Raw genomic sequence first — 18,939 nt, 5'->3', positions numbered from 1 at the left:
TTTTAGTGCAGCAAGCTTTGCAAATATTTCTGCAGAAAAAAAAGTTCCAAAAAATTCACTTTTTAAACAAAACTATAAGCTTGCACAGTTAGTCCTACCTTCTCCTACTTTTCTTAAGCACCAGCAATTAAGCACTTAGATGATCACTGAGGGCAGGAAAAGACACTTTCTCATCTTACATGGAGCACATCATAGCATAAAAGGTAAATTCTGTCTACAAATCATTACATTACAGAACATACACTAAACAGAACAGGCAGTTGCTGCCCCTTGACAAGGCAACTTTCATACTGATCCCAATGGAATTTTACCCTGATTAATTACTTGCCAGATTCACTCAGAGACAAGTTTAGGCAGCGTGGAGTCAAAGGAGAGAATGAGGAATGAAATATTTTGGCACAAAAACAATTGCTTCTTAAAGGCAAAGTATCTTTTCTGTAATTACAATGCTGAACTTAGATTTGGAACCTTTTGTTTTTTATTTGGCTACTTGAGCCTATGATATTTAGAAACCCTACACACTTCCATTTTTCTCAAGAAGTTATTCCTGTTTCCTTAGATGATTTTCTTGACTGTTCGTGTGCAGGGACAAAACTCATTAAATGGAACTTTTGCTTGACAGCATCTGAGCTTATTCTAGAATTAGCTGCGCTCCTCTCAAAAACAGAAGCAAAACTAATTTAATAACTTTTCAAGATTATAACCACCAGTTTCACAACGGATTATTTGGTTGCCTTCACACCACAGCATAACACATGCCCCTAGATTAATGGTTAAATTATTAACTACGTATTTACAATAGTTAGAAACCAGCACCAGTATTTCTCAAGAGCACAGACAGATGTAGGTAAAGTCAGGCTTGAGTCTACATATGCTCACTGTTACTGCATAAATTCTGTGTGTCCTTCAGTGTGCTCTGATTTATGTGGACTGTGACAGGAAATGAGACACCAAAAATGCCCAAGTACCAGCGGGTTACTAGGCTCCAAAAATTGATTCAGTCAATTCCAGTCCATTAGATCAGATTACAGTGGTTTCATCCTTACATGGTTAAGTAAATTAATATTTTCATTATGAAATCAGTACCCAAAGTCTCCACAGTGCAGGAGGCAATAGGGACCCCGTAACCAGCCTGGTTTAAAGAGCATACTCTTCTTCCCTCTGGACTCCTTCATGGTAAATTGGGGAGCAGGAGGAATAAGGAAGTGCACAGACAGGAATTACCACACCACCTGCATTAACAGATTATGTTGAAGCATGTGTTAACTGTAACATTCAAGTATATTTTATTGTTATAAAATATATACAGTCTCAAAACACAGCACATTTTGCACACAGTTTGTCAGCTCTCATGGGTATCACTACAGCATTCAATAGGTGACACACTTCCTTATGAAATCTGCAGACCAGAAAGTTAGGAAAACCCAAAACTACTCTATTTCATTACAATCTCTTTAACACCCCGCTGCTTAAGGCTATATTTCTGCTACCTGAGTTGATTGTGTTAACTTCACAATTTTTTTCATCTCCAGGAATGGGGTGGGGGAAGCAGAGAAGAGGATGGTGCACACTTTTCAAAACACAAAAGTAGTAAGAAAAATGTCAGGAGTGGCTTTGTAAACTTTGCATTGAAAATATGAAAAAGAAAAAAATTTGGTACTTACAAAACTGAATACAACCTACTTAAAAATCTTGAATCTAAAGTGAGATCAAGTAAAAAAAAAAAACCCAGCACTTCATTTCATAATGTACTTCAGTTTCACCATACTGGAAAGTCATGCAAAAACTGATGCCTGTTTCTTCATGTTTATACCACTGTTATGTCACCAGTCTTGTGTGCGATGTCATACTACAAAAAGAAAGAATATCATTAATCTATAGCAACAAGAGGCTAGATACTGTAGCATACAGCAATTAAATGCACTATTCAGATCATCACCCAATTTGTGGTCATTCACATTCAGGTTTATACTAGTGTCGGATAGGAAAAAAGTGCAGTGGTGCAGCAAATTAGAACTTCATTTATCAGTGGGCTACAAATAACTGTAAGTTTAACTTGACAGGAAATTTTCAGTATCTCATGGTTTTACCAGTGCATACCTACTGCATTGCACTTTTAAATACTTGTCAAAATCTACTAAATGCCTCTTTCCTAAGTTTCATACCAATAACTTGCATTGTCAAAGAAGCACACTGTTCTGTTGTTTACTGCCATGAACACTCAGTTTTCTCAAAGTGCCTCATCCCAACCTGCACACCTGCTCATTTCACCGTTTCTTTAGAAATCAGTTCTAGTTCCTTGACTGCTGTTATTGACTTTTTTGGGGATATTGTTTTGTACAAAGATAATAAAAAATAATTTTTTGTTCCAGCTACAGTTCTCCATCAGCTCTATATTATTTGAGTTCATATTCTAAGACTGGTACTGTAAGAAAAATGCTAACTCATAATTTTTGCCACATCTCCATGCTAAAAAATGCACTTTCTACATGCTGCCTTTACCTAAATGCTGCCAACAGTCACTAATATTAATTTTGCAAACATGATAATACACCAGAAAACAACTCTTCCTAATTAATAATCCACAAATGTACACGGATGTATTGTGTTTACTGGAAACATCTCATTTTCTTACCGAATTTCAGCTTATTAGAGGCCTTTGTATAATTACACCCATCCTCACAGATTTTTAAGACGTGCCTCAATGACACAATAATTTCTCCATAAGAGCAGTAATTAAAACAACTGACTCAGGCTATTTCTGCAACATCACACTTTCTTCCTTGCACACTGTCACACTGCAATTAGAATTACACATCAAATGGAGTCTTTTAGTTGCACCTGACAGTAAAAGGAACTGAGCGCCTTCCCAAAACTTTGCTTGGAAGAGTAACTCAAAGCAGCACCAAGTTCTGTTTGGCTGGAAATCATGACCTTTGGCTTCTTTCTATTTCACGCTATCACCTGGTTTGAGAACCTGCTGTTCCCTGGACTTCATTCTGGCTATTGTTCACATAATTATTGTTGTAGGGAATATTAAGAGGTGCATTATTTGGGATTGAACACTGAGGCCAGAAGTGTCCTTTCTGTATTCCTGTCTTTGCACCATGGATTGCACAATGATTCTCTTTCCTACCTCTTCCATTTATAGTCCTCAAGTTAATAATTAGCAAAGATATGCCTTCTTAATAAAGTTTAACTGCTCCACACGTAATTCATCCTAACACATTCTACTGGAGGAGCCTGAAGAAACAGTGCTCTTACACTCCAAAACATGTATAAATCCAGCTTTTCTCAGGCATAAAGCAGGTGTGCAAGCAGGGGGTCATGTAATGATGTCTCTCCATTAAGCTCCTCTTTGCTCCATTTCATGAACAAGTCAAGAGAAAATTAGCATACCCTGCTTATGGAGAAAATTCTGCTACATGGCACACAGAGATGAGCTGGGACAGGAGAATAGTTCTTGATACCCCTATTGTTTGGAAAAGCAAATGTTTTTTAAAATCTGATGCTTAAATGAGCTAGAAAGGTAAACATAATCTATTCTCTCTTGCTGCACTGCCCTGATACTTTCAGTCTTGATTTTCTTTTACTTTCCTTCTCATCCAAGCAAATCTCTAGCAATTAAAAAAAAATTAAAATAAAGAAGAATGAAGTCTGGCAAGTGAACCTTAGCATGCAGCTAGAGGCTGTTTGTGCAGCTGTGATAAAGAATAAATAAATAATAATAATAATAAAAAATTGAAAACATCCACCCCCAGTGTTGTAACGTATAAACAAGATGTGTTAAGTTCTTTGGATCGTGCAAGGAAAACTATCAGTTAATAAGAAACTACTGTCTGCCCAGGTACTTGCAATCATAACCCCATGAAGTTTAATCTGGAAAACCAGGGGCCAGTTTGAAATACACTGTATGAAATGTAGTTTAAAATGCCTAATGCCTAAAGCAGAGACAAGGAAAGCTGGCTAGGAACAGAAAATATGATAGAAAGTGACAGAACGACCCTCTACAAAAGCAATATACCATGCTCAGAAAAAAAGAAAAACCTGCCTAAAACTCTATCCTGCTCCAGTAGTGAAATCCATACCACAGTCAGGAATAAAAAGGCAGCATGTGATAGAAAGAGGAAAGTCAGGCACCTATGTAAGTGGGGAGCTGTAAGCAAAGCGTCTAAAACACCAAATGCCAGGGCCAGTGATGCCAAGGAGCTTTCCACCTCTCTGGTTGTATTTCAGCCTGTCACACACAGGGTTAGGCACCTCCAATGGCAGTAATGGTGAAGCAAAATACTCAAAACATCTGGAGTCTGTATTTCCATTATCTCACTCTGAGAATACCTTCTAAGACACCTGCAGTGAGCAGCAGGGAAAAGGTGCTGAGGGAGTATCAAGTGGAGTGATAAGGACACTTCCCCTAGCATCGGCAATGGCTTTGGGGGATCTTTCACTTTCAGGAAGTCCCATAATGGGATCTGCTCAACTATTATTTTTCCTACAACCTGAAATATTCAAGGAGCAGCAGAAGTACTGGAAGAGTGACTGCTGTCAGGACAGAATTAAAAAACAGGAAGCAGCAGGGGACAGCGACAACCGCAGATGGTCTCATCAAGATAGCTGTCTCTAAATACATCTATTTCAAAATTTCCTAAGATTATGAAAGAAATGGGAAAGAAGTACTAGATGGACATCTGGTGAAGACTGAAAAGACTTGCCAAGGATGGCTTTAAAAAAAATGACAGTGCTATGGGAAACCCTAGTTCCAAAAGTCACAAGGAGTCAACAGAATGCTTCATTCTAACAGCTATTAGAGATGATGAACAAAGAGGATATGTCAATGGCAATAGAAAATAAAAGGTAAATTAAAAAGAAAACACCACTCAGCTAAGTCATGACAGTGCCAGGACATCAACCCTAATTCTCCAGCTTTTTAATCAGAGTCCTCTGCCTTTGGATTCTTTTGTTATTGTTTTTACTGCTAGTGAGTGAGCTTCTGTATGCTGTGTCAGGCATTAAGGATGTCCTCAACCTCCTTGCATGTTCAGCAATTTTCCCCCCATGTACAAACCATAAAGCCAGCAGCAAATGAACTAGCTCATGTGGTTGGCACAGACATGAGATGTTGACAGAATTAAATTCACATGTAGACTGTAACAACCCAATTGTCAGTGTCAGTTGGAATCCCAGCTCGCTCAGGTAACACCAGGGGCAGGGAAATTATGTTAATTTCTAATAGGCAACAAAAGGGACTGTTGAGAATAAAGGCTGTAACCCTCCTTCCAGACCTTTCATCTAGGAATAAAGGATTTTAATGGGTTGGTTGAGATTCCTGCCTGCCCACCCAGTTCAGATGTGCAAAGATCATACTTAAAATAATACACCTAAAATACTTCAAGTAGCAACGTAACCTTGATTTTAAAAACAAAAAATTGCTGTCTAGAACTTTGATGCCTTTCAAGTATGCAAATCTAGTAAGATCACAGCTGTAGGTTATCTGCACAAGAATCAAAATTTTCATTGTCTTCCTGCTAAATGAAAACCACAGACATACTGATGATCGAGCTGAGGATTTTTTTCCTTACATGAGCTGCAATGAAGAACTATCATAGGTGACCTTAACTTCAGTCTGAAAAATATTGACATTTTAATGAGTAGCTCTAAGGTCTGCTTCATACTAGACAATAGTTGCACCTATTTTTTTGTTAAATAAAAGGGATGTAGAAGTATGTACTTCAATCCTAGCAACAGTGCGTGTACAGATGATATAGTGTTTCTCATCACAACTGTTAAAACCTATCAAAAACTACATTCATAACTCAACTGTACATTTCTAGAACTTTTTGTTAGAACTTATTAAAAAAAAAAAAGTTTAACTGATGCAGATTTCTCGCCTCAATTACTTTCCTGAGTAAAGAATAAGAAAATAGCCATCTGGCACCTTAGAAGGTTCCTCAGCTTTCTGTTGGAAAACACTCTTACAAAGTCACTGCAGAGCACTAAACAATCAGTCACATTTAGGCACAGAGAGATGGGGACAGAGGCTGCCAAAGCATCAGCTGTGGGGGACACTCATAACTCCCAAACACAACATTTGTTACTCTGTTTCCATACAAAGCACTTATATTTAGCCATATTTTTTTTTTTCCAAATGGGCTGGAGACAATATGGGAATCCACAGCATTTTTTTGTTTTTTGAAGTTCTGTGTTTTAAACAGTGAGTTTTCTCATCTTAAACAGGAATACAAGGTCATTAAATTTAAATAGGTTACTTAAAGAGGTCACCCAAACCACTCACCCAAACCACAACTTGGGTCCGAAGCAAAAGATATTGCAATGCCTAAGGAACTTCATTTTGAATTACAGAGTACAAGGACGACACCAGGGCAAGACCAAACAGTTCATTTCAAGCTGTGTCCTTTTAGTAAGTCTGAATTTTTCTCATGTACCAACAAGAAAGAGGGAAGAATATGTAAAAATAAACTAATTGCAAGCTTTATTTTGTATTTTACAGATTAGATGTATGGTTTCTGGTCTTGACAGTTACAGGATTGGAAGTGACGTGGAAGGGCATTTTATTTATCTGGAGAGGTGCAGTGCTAGCAGCCACAACATAAGCTTTTTGACATGTTTCACAAACCACCAGCTGTGCCCTAGAATTGGCACCTTCTTTAGCAGGCAAAACAATTCAGTAGTTTTATGTATTCCCATCAGTTGCCTTTATTCCTAGTCTAAGGTATCGGCTTCCCTCCCACCTGAGCTATTGTACTGGGAAACAGAAATCCTAAATTAATTTTATCTTGATCTAAAGCTAAGTAAGGCATAGCATAAGTGTTTTGACTTCAGCAAATAGTTTCTTTGAAACACCACCCACTCAGCTGCCTGAGGAGTCATCTGTGAGTGGCTGGCACTGCAATCAGAGCCCTTAAACATTGGGAACAAATGCTCTGCTGCACAATTTAATTTCCTTGAAATCTGACTAATCCCAATTAGTCTCACAGGTAATATATTACCAAGTCACACAAAATAGGGAGATTCAGATCCCTTGATGGGATAATAGTTTCAATTACAAATCACTGACCGGGACAAGTCACAAGTTGTAGAGAGGTGTTGTTTCACTTGTACAGCAGTAACTGGCCACAAGAAACAAAAGCTCAAGTTGCTTTCCTACTCACACAGAACCTTTCATAATTGGAAGCTATTTACTAATGGCACTAAATAACTTTTATAGCTCTTTACCATCTGATTCAGTACTCCTTCATAGCAAATTCCATTCACCCAAGTGACCACTGAACCTTTGGAGATGTTTGTGCTCAAAGCATCAAAAAGCTGAGCTGTTACCATTTGCCCTGTTTGGAGTGTTCAGGAGAATCTACTTTCTTCTGCTTCCTTATACAGTGCTGTTAGTAATAATATAACCAGAGTCATCACCTGCAGAAATTATAGATGATACAAGGCTCTGCCATTTAAGCAGTGAAGGTATGCTGGCTACATAACTGGCAACTCTGAATGCAAAAATGTTTTGTCTAAAGACCCCTAAAACAGACGTTGCTACAAACCAGACTAGGGAAAGGCTTCAAGAAGTTGAAAAGCTCATACATGCTTCCACAATTCCCATTCCACAGAGACTGATCACTCACTGCTTTCCTCTCCCCAATTTGCAATTAGGAAAAATTCTCTGGGAAGGAGAGTACAATAACCTTCAGGTATTGTACCCACTTGGCTTCTGCCCTGCCTGCAGCTCCCCAGAGCCACAGCATCCAGCCCTGGAAGTGGGACAACTGTCAAGGCATCACGCAGCTCCCTGCGCTTCCCAGCGGACACACTGCCTCCAGAGGTTTTTCCCCGAAGAAAAAATTAGATTAACATCTGAAAGCACATCATTTTATCTTTGGTAATGTCTCTTCTAATATTGCCACTTTTTAAAACTGTTACATAATCAAGTTGTGTAATCAACAAGCTCAACTTCCTTACAAAGCTGTTCCCCTCCCTCCCTCCCTCTATCCATCCTTCAACCCCGGCATCATGCAGAGTTCCTGTATGAATTGCACTGCTTTGTTTCCCAAATAATATGCTACAATTGTCCTTCATCTGTTTCTCTAGACAGCATTGACCAAAAGAAACTTCACTAAAAATGAGGACCCAAATAGCAGCTGCTGCCACTAAATACTACTGATTTTGCATATCCAAAGCAACCTGACCAGTGCTTCGACAGCTGAAAGTTGAAGTCTTCAAAATACCAACTTACGAGGGTGACACTGACTTTGATTTCCAATGATATAAAAATCAAAAGATACTTAAAGGCTCCCTATTTCCAGAATCTTGACTTTGAATAGAAGTCAGAACCAGCAACAACAGAATCCTCCAGGCCAGTTTTCTGCCAGAGTGGTTATTTTATAAAATTAAAGGTTCATACTCTTCTCCTGGTAGCTGTGCCTGCACCATTCCATAAAAAGCCTAAAGCAAATTAAGAAGAGCAACAGAATCATTGTAACTCAAGTACACACATTATTTTTATATTAAGATGCAAGTCTTCATGTTTTGAGAAATCACCTACGGTCATACACAAGCTAAAAGTAATTTTAGAGTAAGCTGACATTTGGAAAGGTAGGCAACATTCATAGCTTTGTTTCATCCTATTGTTACTTCTGCTACTTAATTAGCTATTTTCTTGACAAACTATTCCATTCTATGAATTTTAGAGATAGGAAACAAGGCTAAGTTGCTGTCATTATCTGCTCTTTAAAAGAGCCTAGCAATTAATTGCCTATCAGTATTATCACAGAGCTTTGAAACAACTCAACATCAGGGAAACAAATTAGAGACAGTAAGCTCAAAAGACACAGACAAGATGTTCAGAGAAACAAAGAGCCAGACCTTTACGACACTTCATCCAAGGCATTGTCTAATACACATATAAAGGACCACAGAGGTTCTGCAGAGCTACCAGGTGCTGAGTGCCCTCTTTTCTGTCAGGACACTCAGGAAAGTTCTAGCTGTTTTGCTGGAATTCCACAGACAAGCTAGAGGTAGTTCTCAGCTTCTGGTTCACGGTCACCTATTCTCCAAATAAAAGACCCGAGGAGCAGCTGAGGCATGCAAGAGCCATCTGTGACAAAACTGCCACCCTAAGTTCAACACTTCCATCCCTTCCTAAGTCTTGACATGAATGTTAAAAAGAGTGTAAGAAAGGTTTCTCAGAACTCTATAAATAGAGAAAAATCCAAACTTCCATTTTTATTATGTTTATTTTGGTATTTAAGCATGACTCTTAATTTGAAATAAAAAAACTCCTAGAGGTTTATCCATCAGGACTCCTTTTAACTTCACATGCTTGTGCACATGTATATTGGGGTTTTTATATACACAAAGAAGTCACTGGAACATCTGGCCTGGCCCAGAACACATTAATATATGAAGATAGGCATTCATTATAACATATGAACAGCATATATTATGAGCAAACGTAAGCTAATTAGGCCTCCAATTATATGAACTTAATACATGCCATTAATGCAAATAGAGCCCATGCCAGACTTTGGCTCTCCACCCAAGATGACACTGGAGAAATCACATTAATCTCAGGTAAAATTACAAGGACAACAATCAGTTTGTTTGCAAGGCCAAGTGGTGCAGAGTATCCTGAGTCAGCTTCATCGAAATTGAAAGAGATGCAAAGTAACACAAAAAAAATAAAACCCCCAAGCATTTTATCAACATGCTTTTGAGTGCTGTCAACCTGCTTGTTTGAACTTTAAAAGACAAAGATTAATCAGTTTCAGGAATTTTTGGTTCTACCTAAAATAAAGAGGGATGAAATCTAATCTGAAGTTCCTTTCCAGGCTTATATTTCAGAATAATTACACCTACAATTAAAAACCCGACCTAAAAGTGCATATATTAAAATATCTGAAGTTTTAGTTGCCTTGGAAGGGGGTGGGGAGGAAAAGCAATAAATAAAATTATTCATGCCAGCATGGTATACACAGCCATATTTATTAGTTGACTTCCAATTACATAAAGAAAAAGCTGAAGACATATACAAGTGCTGCTTCAAAATAAAGACAGACTACTGTTTTCTCCAACAGTTTTATTTCAAAAAGTACACAAGTCTGTCATGGAACTATAGCATTTTAAAATTTTGGATTTTGTTTTTTTACAAATTCACTCACAATACTTGTATTTTAAAATACCATTCCCCCAAAAGTGTGAATATAAAACCTCATACTGAAATTCATATCAATGTTCAAAGTCCATGCTTTGTGCATGAGAAATGTAATGTAACATCGTAAAATTTTGGATCTCAGGAAGTTGTTATTGCTCTGATTTCAGCTGAGCTATGCCTCAGTGCTAGGGGGATTATTCAACAAAGGGCCCCAAAAAGCACCTATCAAGTGTATAAAACAAGGTTTAAGTGACACAAATAGCATAATATCTTTAGACTGAACAAAGACCTAGAGTGATCCAGAATATATACACTGCTCAGTACAAAACTAAAAGCCTGTCATGGAAACCAGGAATATACAATATTCAGCATTACATAAAAACTTGCAATTCAGAAGTCTTACTTGCACTATTAAACAGGAAGCATACATCTAATATGAATGAGACTATCAAGAGCTGAGAAAGATGTATGCATTGTACATTTCTTTCAGAAGTCATGTTTTACCCCTCCAACAAGGCATTTCTGTGCACCACACAGTTTTGGAAGAAGTATTTGTTTTTAGGGAAGGAAGTTTCACACAAGTATCTTTAAATACCCACTGCAGAAAGTTGATGAAAACTCTTGTAATGTATGGACAAGTGTTACGTAACCTCTACAGTATTACAAGTCTAACACTTTATTCACACCATTCACAAAATTGAGGGGTTTCTTTCTATATATAGTAGTCCTCAACAGGCAAGTTTACAGTCATGACATTAACTAGAGGTTTCTTGAGCTGACTTAGAGTATTTACACAATGGTACCGCCCTCCCTCCCCTTCCCCCCCCACCCTTTTTTTTTAATCCAAATGAGACTTTAAAAATGCCACCTCCTAACTGGTATATCAGCTGCCATTACTTCCTAAAAGTGTTCTGTCAGCAGAGCTCTCTGTCACATCGGACACCTCACATGTAACCAGTGCATCTCCCACACAGCTAGAAATTATTGTTAAAATATAATAGCTGCTTTTGAGAATCATAATCCAGTGTAAGTGAACAATCTAGCGACAAAAGAAACAATTTAAAGTAGTAGTATTATGTTTCCTTAGTAGTGTTGCATCCACCCAAAAAGGCATGATGATAGCAACTTGAGGCAGAGTTTACCCCAAGTCAGAGGTTCTATATTTCATATAAGGACTGTGTCAGATTCCATTTCTTTCATTTTTCCATGCAATTACATAAATAGACAGACACTGTCAAGGCTGCTAAGCCCAACAGCCAGGCTCTGAGGGCACATCAGGCTGTCCTTCTGCCCATTTATTATTTTGCGCAAGCTGACAGAGCATCAAGCATGTGTAAACTCTGCTCCGTGTGCTTTACTGAGACAGGTTTCTGAGTTTGAGTGTCCTAGGGCTTAACTGACTGTAAGTTACAGGGTCTCAGGCCAAACCAAAAACAAACCAAAATAAACAAAAGATTAATTTAAAAAAAAAAAAAACCTCAAACCACCAAAAAGCACATAGGTCCACAGACAGCTTAGAACCAAATTTAGTAGGTTTGCTGCCTGGTTCCTTAGGTTTATAGCTCTCTCTCTCTGTCTGTGATTCACTTTAGTCTTACACTCAACTTGTATTTTTAGGAACTATACCCTTTTCATTAAGAAAGGCCTTAGTTTCAAGGTAAACAATCAGTGTATGATTAACATCTTGGAAGTCTCTTCTATCACAATAATTGGATGCAAAAACATGTCTCCTCATCTATTTTTCATCAGAAGCTATGTTTGGCACAGTTACTAAGCCTATTATTTACCACATAAATGAAAGTCAATTATCTCTCTCATTGGTACAATTGAAGAGCTTTCAGGAACACAAACACTCTAATCATAATTAGCAATTGAAGGAGCAAAGTGACATTTTGAAATACAGAACAATACAGAGAGAGACACTGAAGTTCACATCCAAAAATAGGCATGAAGAGGTATAAATAGTACATAAGAATCAAGAAATCAGATCACAGTGTCTTGTTTTAAGAACTGTACCATCATCTAAGCACCTGTTCATACAGTATGTTTAGGCACCAGAAATTTAATAAAAACTGAAGTTACAATCAGGCAAAGTTTATTGACAAGGCACACATGAAAGATAAAAAATCTGATCTCTAACAGCATCAGTTTACAATCTAAAAAAGTCCCAAATGTGTAAAACTAACCCTGTATTACTTAATAGCCACTCAAGTTTCTAAATTCAGTATGAAGGGTATGTTAAAATAATGAAATGGTTTGGGTTGTAAGGAGCTTAAAGATGACCTTGTACCAGCCACTGCCATGGGCAGGGGAATTTCTTTACATTAATAGTGCCAGCCAAAAAATTGTGCACCTATTTACAGACAGGACAAACATTTAGTAGTAAGCCAAATAATTCATCACAGATGTATAGGCAGCTACAGATAAGCAGATACTAAACCTAGAATTCTGGGGTAATGCTGTTTTCTCTCACTGTTGCTACACACAAATAATCCTAACATCTTTCAACAGGCTATTCAGATTCATCAGATTCATCAACATCAGTGCACATACTATAATGAATTTACAGTTTTCCAAAATACCTTGCAGTTCAACATCTCTAGCTAGAATAAGCTGAAAGAACTCTCCCCCACCTGCTCCCCAGCACAAGACAAAGAAGGTAGAAAACAGGAAGGACAAAGAATTCACAGATTCCAATTGTACTGAGTTTTAAATGGAGCTTTTGCAGGTGTATAACAACAGTCATCAGAAGCTACCAGAAATCCTTAAATACATGTGAAAGTAAGACAAGGAATTATTGTGTTTCTCCTGTATTGCTTTAAATTTGCAAAAGTGGGAAGAAGCGTTTTTAATCTTGCAACATGAGATTTGTAGCAACAATTCTGGGTAATTGTTTTCTCTCAGTTACATGAAACACTTGCTCTTCCCAGTCTGAACATTAGTTCAGAATATTTAGAGGTGTTAAAGAGGCAAAAAAATGAGCTTTGAATTCCTTGCAAATTCATACAGAGAGACATTAGCCTCTTGAACAAGGACTGACTACTGCTTAGGGGCATATGAGAGAAGGTGTTTCCACAGTGGTTAGAGCAAGAGGACAGACATCAAATACCAGTTACTTAACAGGTTTCATCAAATCCCCATAGAACTTCTAGGAAATTACTTCAGAAAAAAAACTAAGAGCACTGCCTTAGTATCTAACCAGGCAATTGTACCATGCAAGGTACAATTAACTTAAAGACCTGTGTAAAGATACATTAACTCATTCTTACTGTGACAGTAACAGTTGGTCTGTAGGTTTTAGAGCTTAGATATCTATACCAACAATCTGATAGGACCTCTTGCATCAGGTTACATAAGTATTAAGTTATCTGACAGGACCAGAAGTAGTTATTGTAAAAAAATTTGTGTTTCAATGAACTTGCAAGGTTTCCTGTCACAATGAGTGGAATGTTCAATGAGTGAAAACTCATTGCCCTTTTAAATTCAGAACAGATTAATTAAATTAATTGAACCAAACAAATGACTGTCTGCCCCTAAAATAAGAGTTCAACTACTCCAAACAAACATCACCAGGTTAAAGAACCACATAAACACTCAATTTGAATAGAATTCAAAGTCATCCTTGGTATTTCAGCCCCCTGCAACTATACCAGACAGTGGCCAAGTTAAAATATTACTGTTATTCTACAACTGTGAATAAAGTCTCAGAAACTCTGAGAAACTTCATGGTCTACACATGAAATGCTTTTGTTACTTCTCACCTGTGTCTCACTGTTGCACATTCAGAACTGTACATTAGCTGACAGTGTCAGAACCTCCTCAGCAACCTACCAGAGGCCCAAATACCTTCAGTGTCCGATATTTATTTATGAACTTCAATGCTTTTAGCAAATAGTTCAACTATCATATGTGAATAAGTTTAAAACTAATCATGAGTATTGGTGGCTTTTCAAACTAACTTGGATATTTTCTTCAAGGAAAATTTCATGCCAGTGTTTAAATGAGGGATGGAACACAGTATTTTTCTCTAATACTTACAATGAACACTTTAAAAAACAGGTTTTAAATTAATAATATTTTATACTATCGACCCATCTTTGCTTTGTGCTGGAATCATCACAGGAACAGCTCCCATTCTACTTAAATTAGGTGCAGCTACCTTTGAAGGTGCAAATGCTGGGTTTTGAGCAGGAGCACGTTCAAAGTCTTCACTTGGGACTTGGCTATATGGAGTTTTGGTATATCCTTCCATGTTGGAGGGAGACATTGAGCCCAGGGAAGAACGATTGCTGCCGATGTAGCTGCGAGCTGTAGAACTGCGACTCTTTGGAGGTGGAACATCTTCTCTGAAATGAAGAAAACACCCAAAAAAAAAAAAATCAGCTGCAGAACAAGAGTTTAGTCACCATTACTTTAAAACAAATGTTCAGTTTGGTTTTTTCTATTCCAATGTAGTCAAAAATATCCTTGTATCTTTCTTTAAACTAACGAAAGCCTTCCCAGACCCTCAATATTCATTGCCTCTAAACTGTTTACTGAAATTAGACAAACCACAAAAAGTTCTCTGACAAGCCATTAGTGTTATAATAAGCTTTCCAGATTAAGACAGAAATCTCAACTGGTAAGTAACTTATTTGCAGAAATACACATTTAAAAGTTAATCTTCCAATAATATTGCTCAGAAACTAGAGAGACACATTGTTGTTACCTGATATCATGATGTACTTCTTTCTCGTATTTCTTCTCTCTGTGCTTCTTACAAAAACAGAAGACGATAGAACACAGTACAGAGAGACCCAGCAGAGTTCCTATAATAGCTCCAGTAATTATACCAGCTGTATTTACGGCTAGAATAGACAAATAATAATACTGTTTGTCAAATGTCAAAGTTATAAGTCCTTTATTTAAGCATTAAGCTAAGTATGTTTTGCATGAGGCAGGTCAATAATACATCACTGAATCAGAGGGGGAGTGCTCAATCACATGCATTTAAAACAGTAAGACTTGAAGTGGCACCCACAAGTTACATAAGAGCATTGGGGTTTTTAACTATTTAGGAGTTTAGAGAAAAAGACTGATCAGCTTTAATACAAGAACACTTACGAGGGGTGACATTCAGCTCAACAGAACATTCATCCGTGCCGACTCTGTTTGTGGCCACACAGTTGTATGTACCAGAATACTCTCGAGAGGCGTTTTTCAGAAGAAGCTCCCCTGTGTTTTTATCTACAAACAACAGAAGGTAGAGGTTTACCATTTTCCTAAATATAATTCCATATTTAATATCACAGAATTATTAAACCAGAATACACATGAAATCTTAACTTTACAGCATGATAGAACTGTTTTAATCTGTTTTTTATATAGCATTTTTAAAATGCTATGGTTTGTAAAAGCCTTACCCCATTAGAAATGTATTCCACAGCATCTGACTTGCTCTATCTGCTGAACAAGTTATATATGGTCTAGATTCTACAGAACACACTCAGTGTCCCCAAAACTACATTCACAAGCCCAAAACTAACATGGTTTTTGTGAATTACAAGTCACTCTTGCATAATGTCCAACTCATTCTTGTCCAGCACTGATATTGTCAACTTTTCTTTTTGTTATCACAAGAAAAATTTGGGATGTGGAGAAAGAAGGGGCATAACAACAGTAGCCTAAAGTCTTGAGTGGTACAGAGGACATTAATGATCAACAGATTCACTGTCAAAACAATAAATAAGAGACATCAAATAGGAGACCAGGAGTCAAGTCCAAAATGAAGAATAGTACTGGGTTCTTCCTTTGTAGATGATTTTTAGGAATCTGTGTTTTAAGATATTACATACTCTAATAGAATGCAGAAGCTTACAAAAAATTGGAGATTTTTTGCTTGTTTTAAATCATATTAAAGCCACATCTGAATTCCCTACTGTCCACTTAAGCACAAAAGCACATCAGCAAGCAAGAGAACTAACAACTACTGGGCACAGGTGAGCATGATACTGCAGCCTAATTGTAAGAATCTCAACTTGAAGCTTGAAACATTTCCAAGCATGAATTAAAAACCAGAATCAACTCCAGCTTGTTTCAAAGTCAGTTTTGTTAGAGGGCAGAAGTGACATTTAATCTTGACTAGTCTATAGTAATACTAACCCAGAGATGCTTACAAGTCAGGATAAGGCAAAAATAATATTGCAATCTTTTTAAGTATTTCAGAATAATAAATGAAGTTTGACAGTACTCAGTATGGAAGTGGCAGGAAGATTCTGTGTGCCAGATACTCTTCTCCAGTCATAAGACAAAAGTGGGGATCCTTCTTGTGACACGCATTTCAAGGTAACGTCTTTTCCGATCTCCTGTGATCCTTCAACGGAACATTTAGTCCGTGCTGGCTTTACTAATAAACAAAACATCATTGAATTAATAACAGTCACAATCAAGATGCTTCCTAGTTGTGTTCTAGGAGCCAATCCATTCTGTGAGAGATAAAGTTTGTGCCACAAACCATTTCTATGCACAGAAAGATTTTTCTACTAAGTACAAGTCAGGTGCAGAACTTCTAGAAATGCTTGTAATTCTAAACACAGTTCCCTTCATTTCCCAGAACAGAATTATGCCCATCCCTCCCAAGGCCTCAGTAATGACCATAATCACCACAGATTCAGTATAACACTGCCCAACTGAAGCTTTCATTTCAGACATTGAAAATAGGGTGGAATAAGCACATTGAAAACATCACTGAAAATTTAAGAAAATAAATTATCTTACCAAGTACAGTCAACTGTATTTTTTTGCTTTGAACTCCAGGAGCCTTCTTCACTTTGCACTGATATGTGCCAGTGTCTGATGCCTTTAAATTCAGGATATCCAATGAACCATCACCAGATCTGGGATCAAGATTAGTAAACTGCATTCGCCCAGTCAAACCAGCATAATAATGATTATAAACCCTGTCTACAGCATACATAATTATCTATTAAAAAAAAAAAAAAAAGAAATATGATTCAGAAATCCACTTAGTGTGCAAACATTTAAAATAATTTCATCTCTTTGAATTCTCAAGTTTCTTTCTATAGTTTTACCCAGAAATAAAACAGAGTGAGTCAAATATCTCCACCTTCAAAATATCACCACACACAGCATTATAGTGAATACTCCAACTAAACACCTGACCAAGTACCAATATGTCAGCATTGACTTCTGACTAAAAGAAAACTGTTTAGAATTGCTCCAATTTAGCTCTGCAAAACCTGCCTACTAATATGAATCATCTTACTTATAAGGCTTTCAAAGACAGGAAAGCATTAATAACTAAAAGTTCATATATTTAAAATTAAGTCCTCATGAATCTATTTTCAATAAGGAAGATAATGCAGGTACAAAAGTGAAGTTTGCTTTTTGGAACTGAAGTGTATTTAATTTGGAAGTTCTTCATTAGAAAGCAAGTTTATAGTGAAAAATGTCTTAACATTTCATCCTTAATCTGGTATTTCAAAATTTCCACTAGATTTCATGTGACTGGTACTCAAAGCAATTTAAGATCACAAGCATCCCAACCTGAAAAGGTGGAACTTTAAAAAGTCAGTAAAAACCTCATACACTGACCTACTAAAACATCTGAATTAACACTGTCCAAAGAGAAGTCTCTACTTACTATTTGTTCCCTCTTTTGATTATCTGCTGGTATCAATACCCACTCAATATCTAGTGGGCCTTCATCTTCTTCCGAGAGTTCAAAAGTACATGGCAACGTAACTTTCTCTCCTTGTGCTTTTTCAAACATTGATTGGTCAACTGAAGTTATAGTTAGGCTTCTTGTCAGACCTATAAAAATATATTTTTAGGATTTGAAAACAAGTCACACGCAGTTGTTCACTGTAAGTGCTCTATGACATACTTTTCCTGTAGAGAAATCACGCCATCAGTCAGACTTGTCACCTCTGAAGAGAGCCTGTGCAGACCCTGTCACCCAACACAGTGCAAAGTCCTGTGCTGCTCATTTGGAATTACATCCAACAGGCAGCTACATCTTTCAAGCCATAGTTTTTGCGTTTTTTGTTTTTTTTTTTTTTTTTTTTTTTTTTTTTTCACAATTCACATCCCACACAATCCCAAGCTAAACATTTTCAGCAGCAGGTTTTCAAGTCACTATATAATCACCTTATCATTGCCCCCTCACTGCAAAATGAAAGTATGGAACAGCAGTGAAGTCTGCCAGGATAGACAGAATTCTTGAGAAGTCCTGGGTTGGAAGTAAGTTACTTTGCCTTCAGTTATAAGGGCTCCTCCATCTACAGGGAGATAGAAGACAAATTAATCTCTTCCAAAAATCTCAATTAGTTTTTTGCATTTGTTTGTCTGTTCTGCTTCTCTTACTTCTCTAAAAAGGCTGTGCAATCCTTATCTGCATGCCTCTAGGCAAACATGCTTCCAAACAACAAATTTTCCTCAATTCAACCCTGAAAAAGAATTCACATAGTGACAAAAAACAAGCTACTCAAAAGGCCTAAAGCAAGATTCCCCATTTTACCACAAACACAGGCTTCCCTTATATCAAGTGTACACGCTTGCACATCACAGCTAGGACATGGAAAGTATACGCTTTGCTCGTGATGGAAACAGGTTTGGCACTGTTACATCCACTGTTTTGTCCACCTTGCTGGACCAAGCTCAGATTTTTGGTCAGTTTATGTGCGCAGGTTGCTAGACACACACACAGATGTGACCACAGCCACAAGAGCTGCAAGGCCACCAGGAGAGTGGACAGCGTGAGGTAGATGGCTTTGGTGCCT

General features: G+C 37.4%; 1 protein-coding gene across 4 annotated transcripts in view; it reads right to left on the bottom strand.

Annotated features, from left to right (window-relative positions):
• Positions 1-1,262: 1,262 nt before the first annotated feature.
• CXADR (CXADR Ig-like cell adhesion molecule) overlaps positions 1,263-18,939 on the bottom strand; it is a 32,857-nt gene continuing 15,180 nt past the window's right edge. For 2 of the 4 annotated variants that reach the window (XM_068180658.1, XM_068180661.1), the window contains exons 2-7: positions 17,802-17,971; positions 16,916-17,120; positions 16,389-16,544; positions 15,263-15,385; positions 14,868-15,006; positions 13,635-14,505 (exon numbers count right to left, since the gene is read on the bottom strand). In XM_068180658.1, coding sequence (XP_068036759.1) covers positions 14,238-14,505; positions 14,868-15,006; positions 15,263-15,385; positions 16,389-16,544; positions 16,916-17,120; positions 17,802-17,971 — 1,061 coding nt within the window. In that variant the 3' untranslated portion in view covers positions 13,635-14,237. Of the gene's footprint in view, positions 1,850-13,634; positions 14,506-14,867; positions 15,007-15,262; positions 15,386-16,388; positions 16,545-16,915; positions 17,121-17,801; positions 17,973-18,939 lie in introns of those variants that run through there. The other 2 variants (XM_068180660.1, XM_068180659.1) reach the window with 2 other exon arrangements.

Source organism: Anomalospiza imberbis, chromosome 2 (assembly GCF_031753505.1).
Source record: "Anomalospiza imberbis isolate Cuckoo-Finch-1a 21T00152 chromosome 2, ASM3175350v1, whole genome shotgun sequence".
In the NCBI taxonomy this organism is placed as follows: domain Eukaryota; kingdom Metazoa; phylum Chordata; class Aves; order Passeriformes; family Viduidae; genus Anomalospiza; species Anomalospiza imberbis.
Note: the sequence above shows the minus strand (reverse complement) of the source record. Positions and strands in the feature narration are given on the sequence as shown.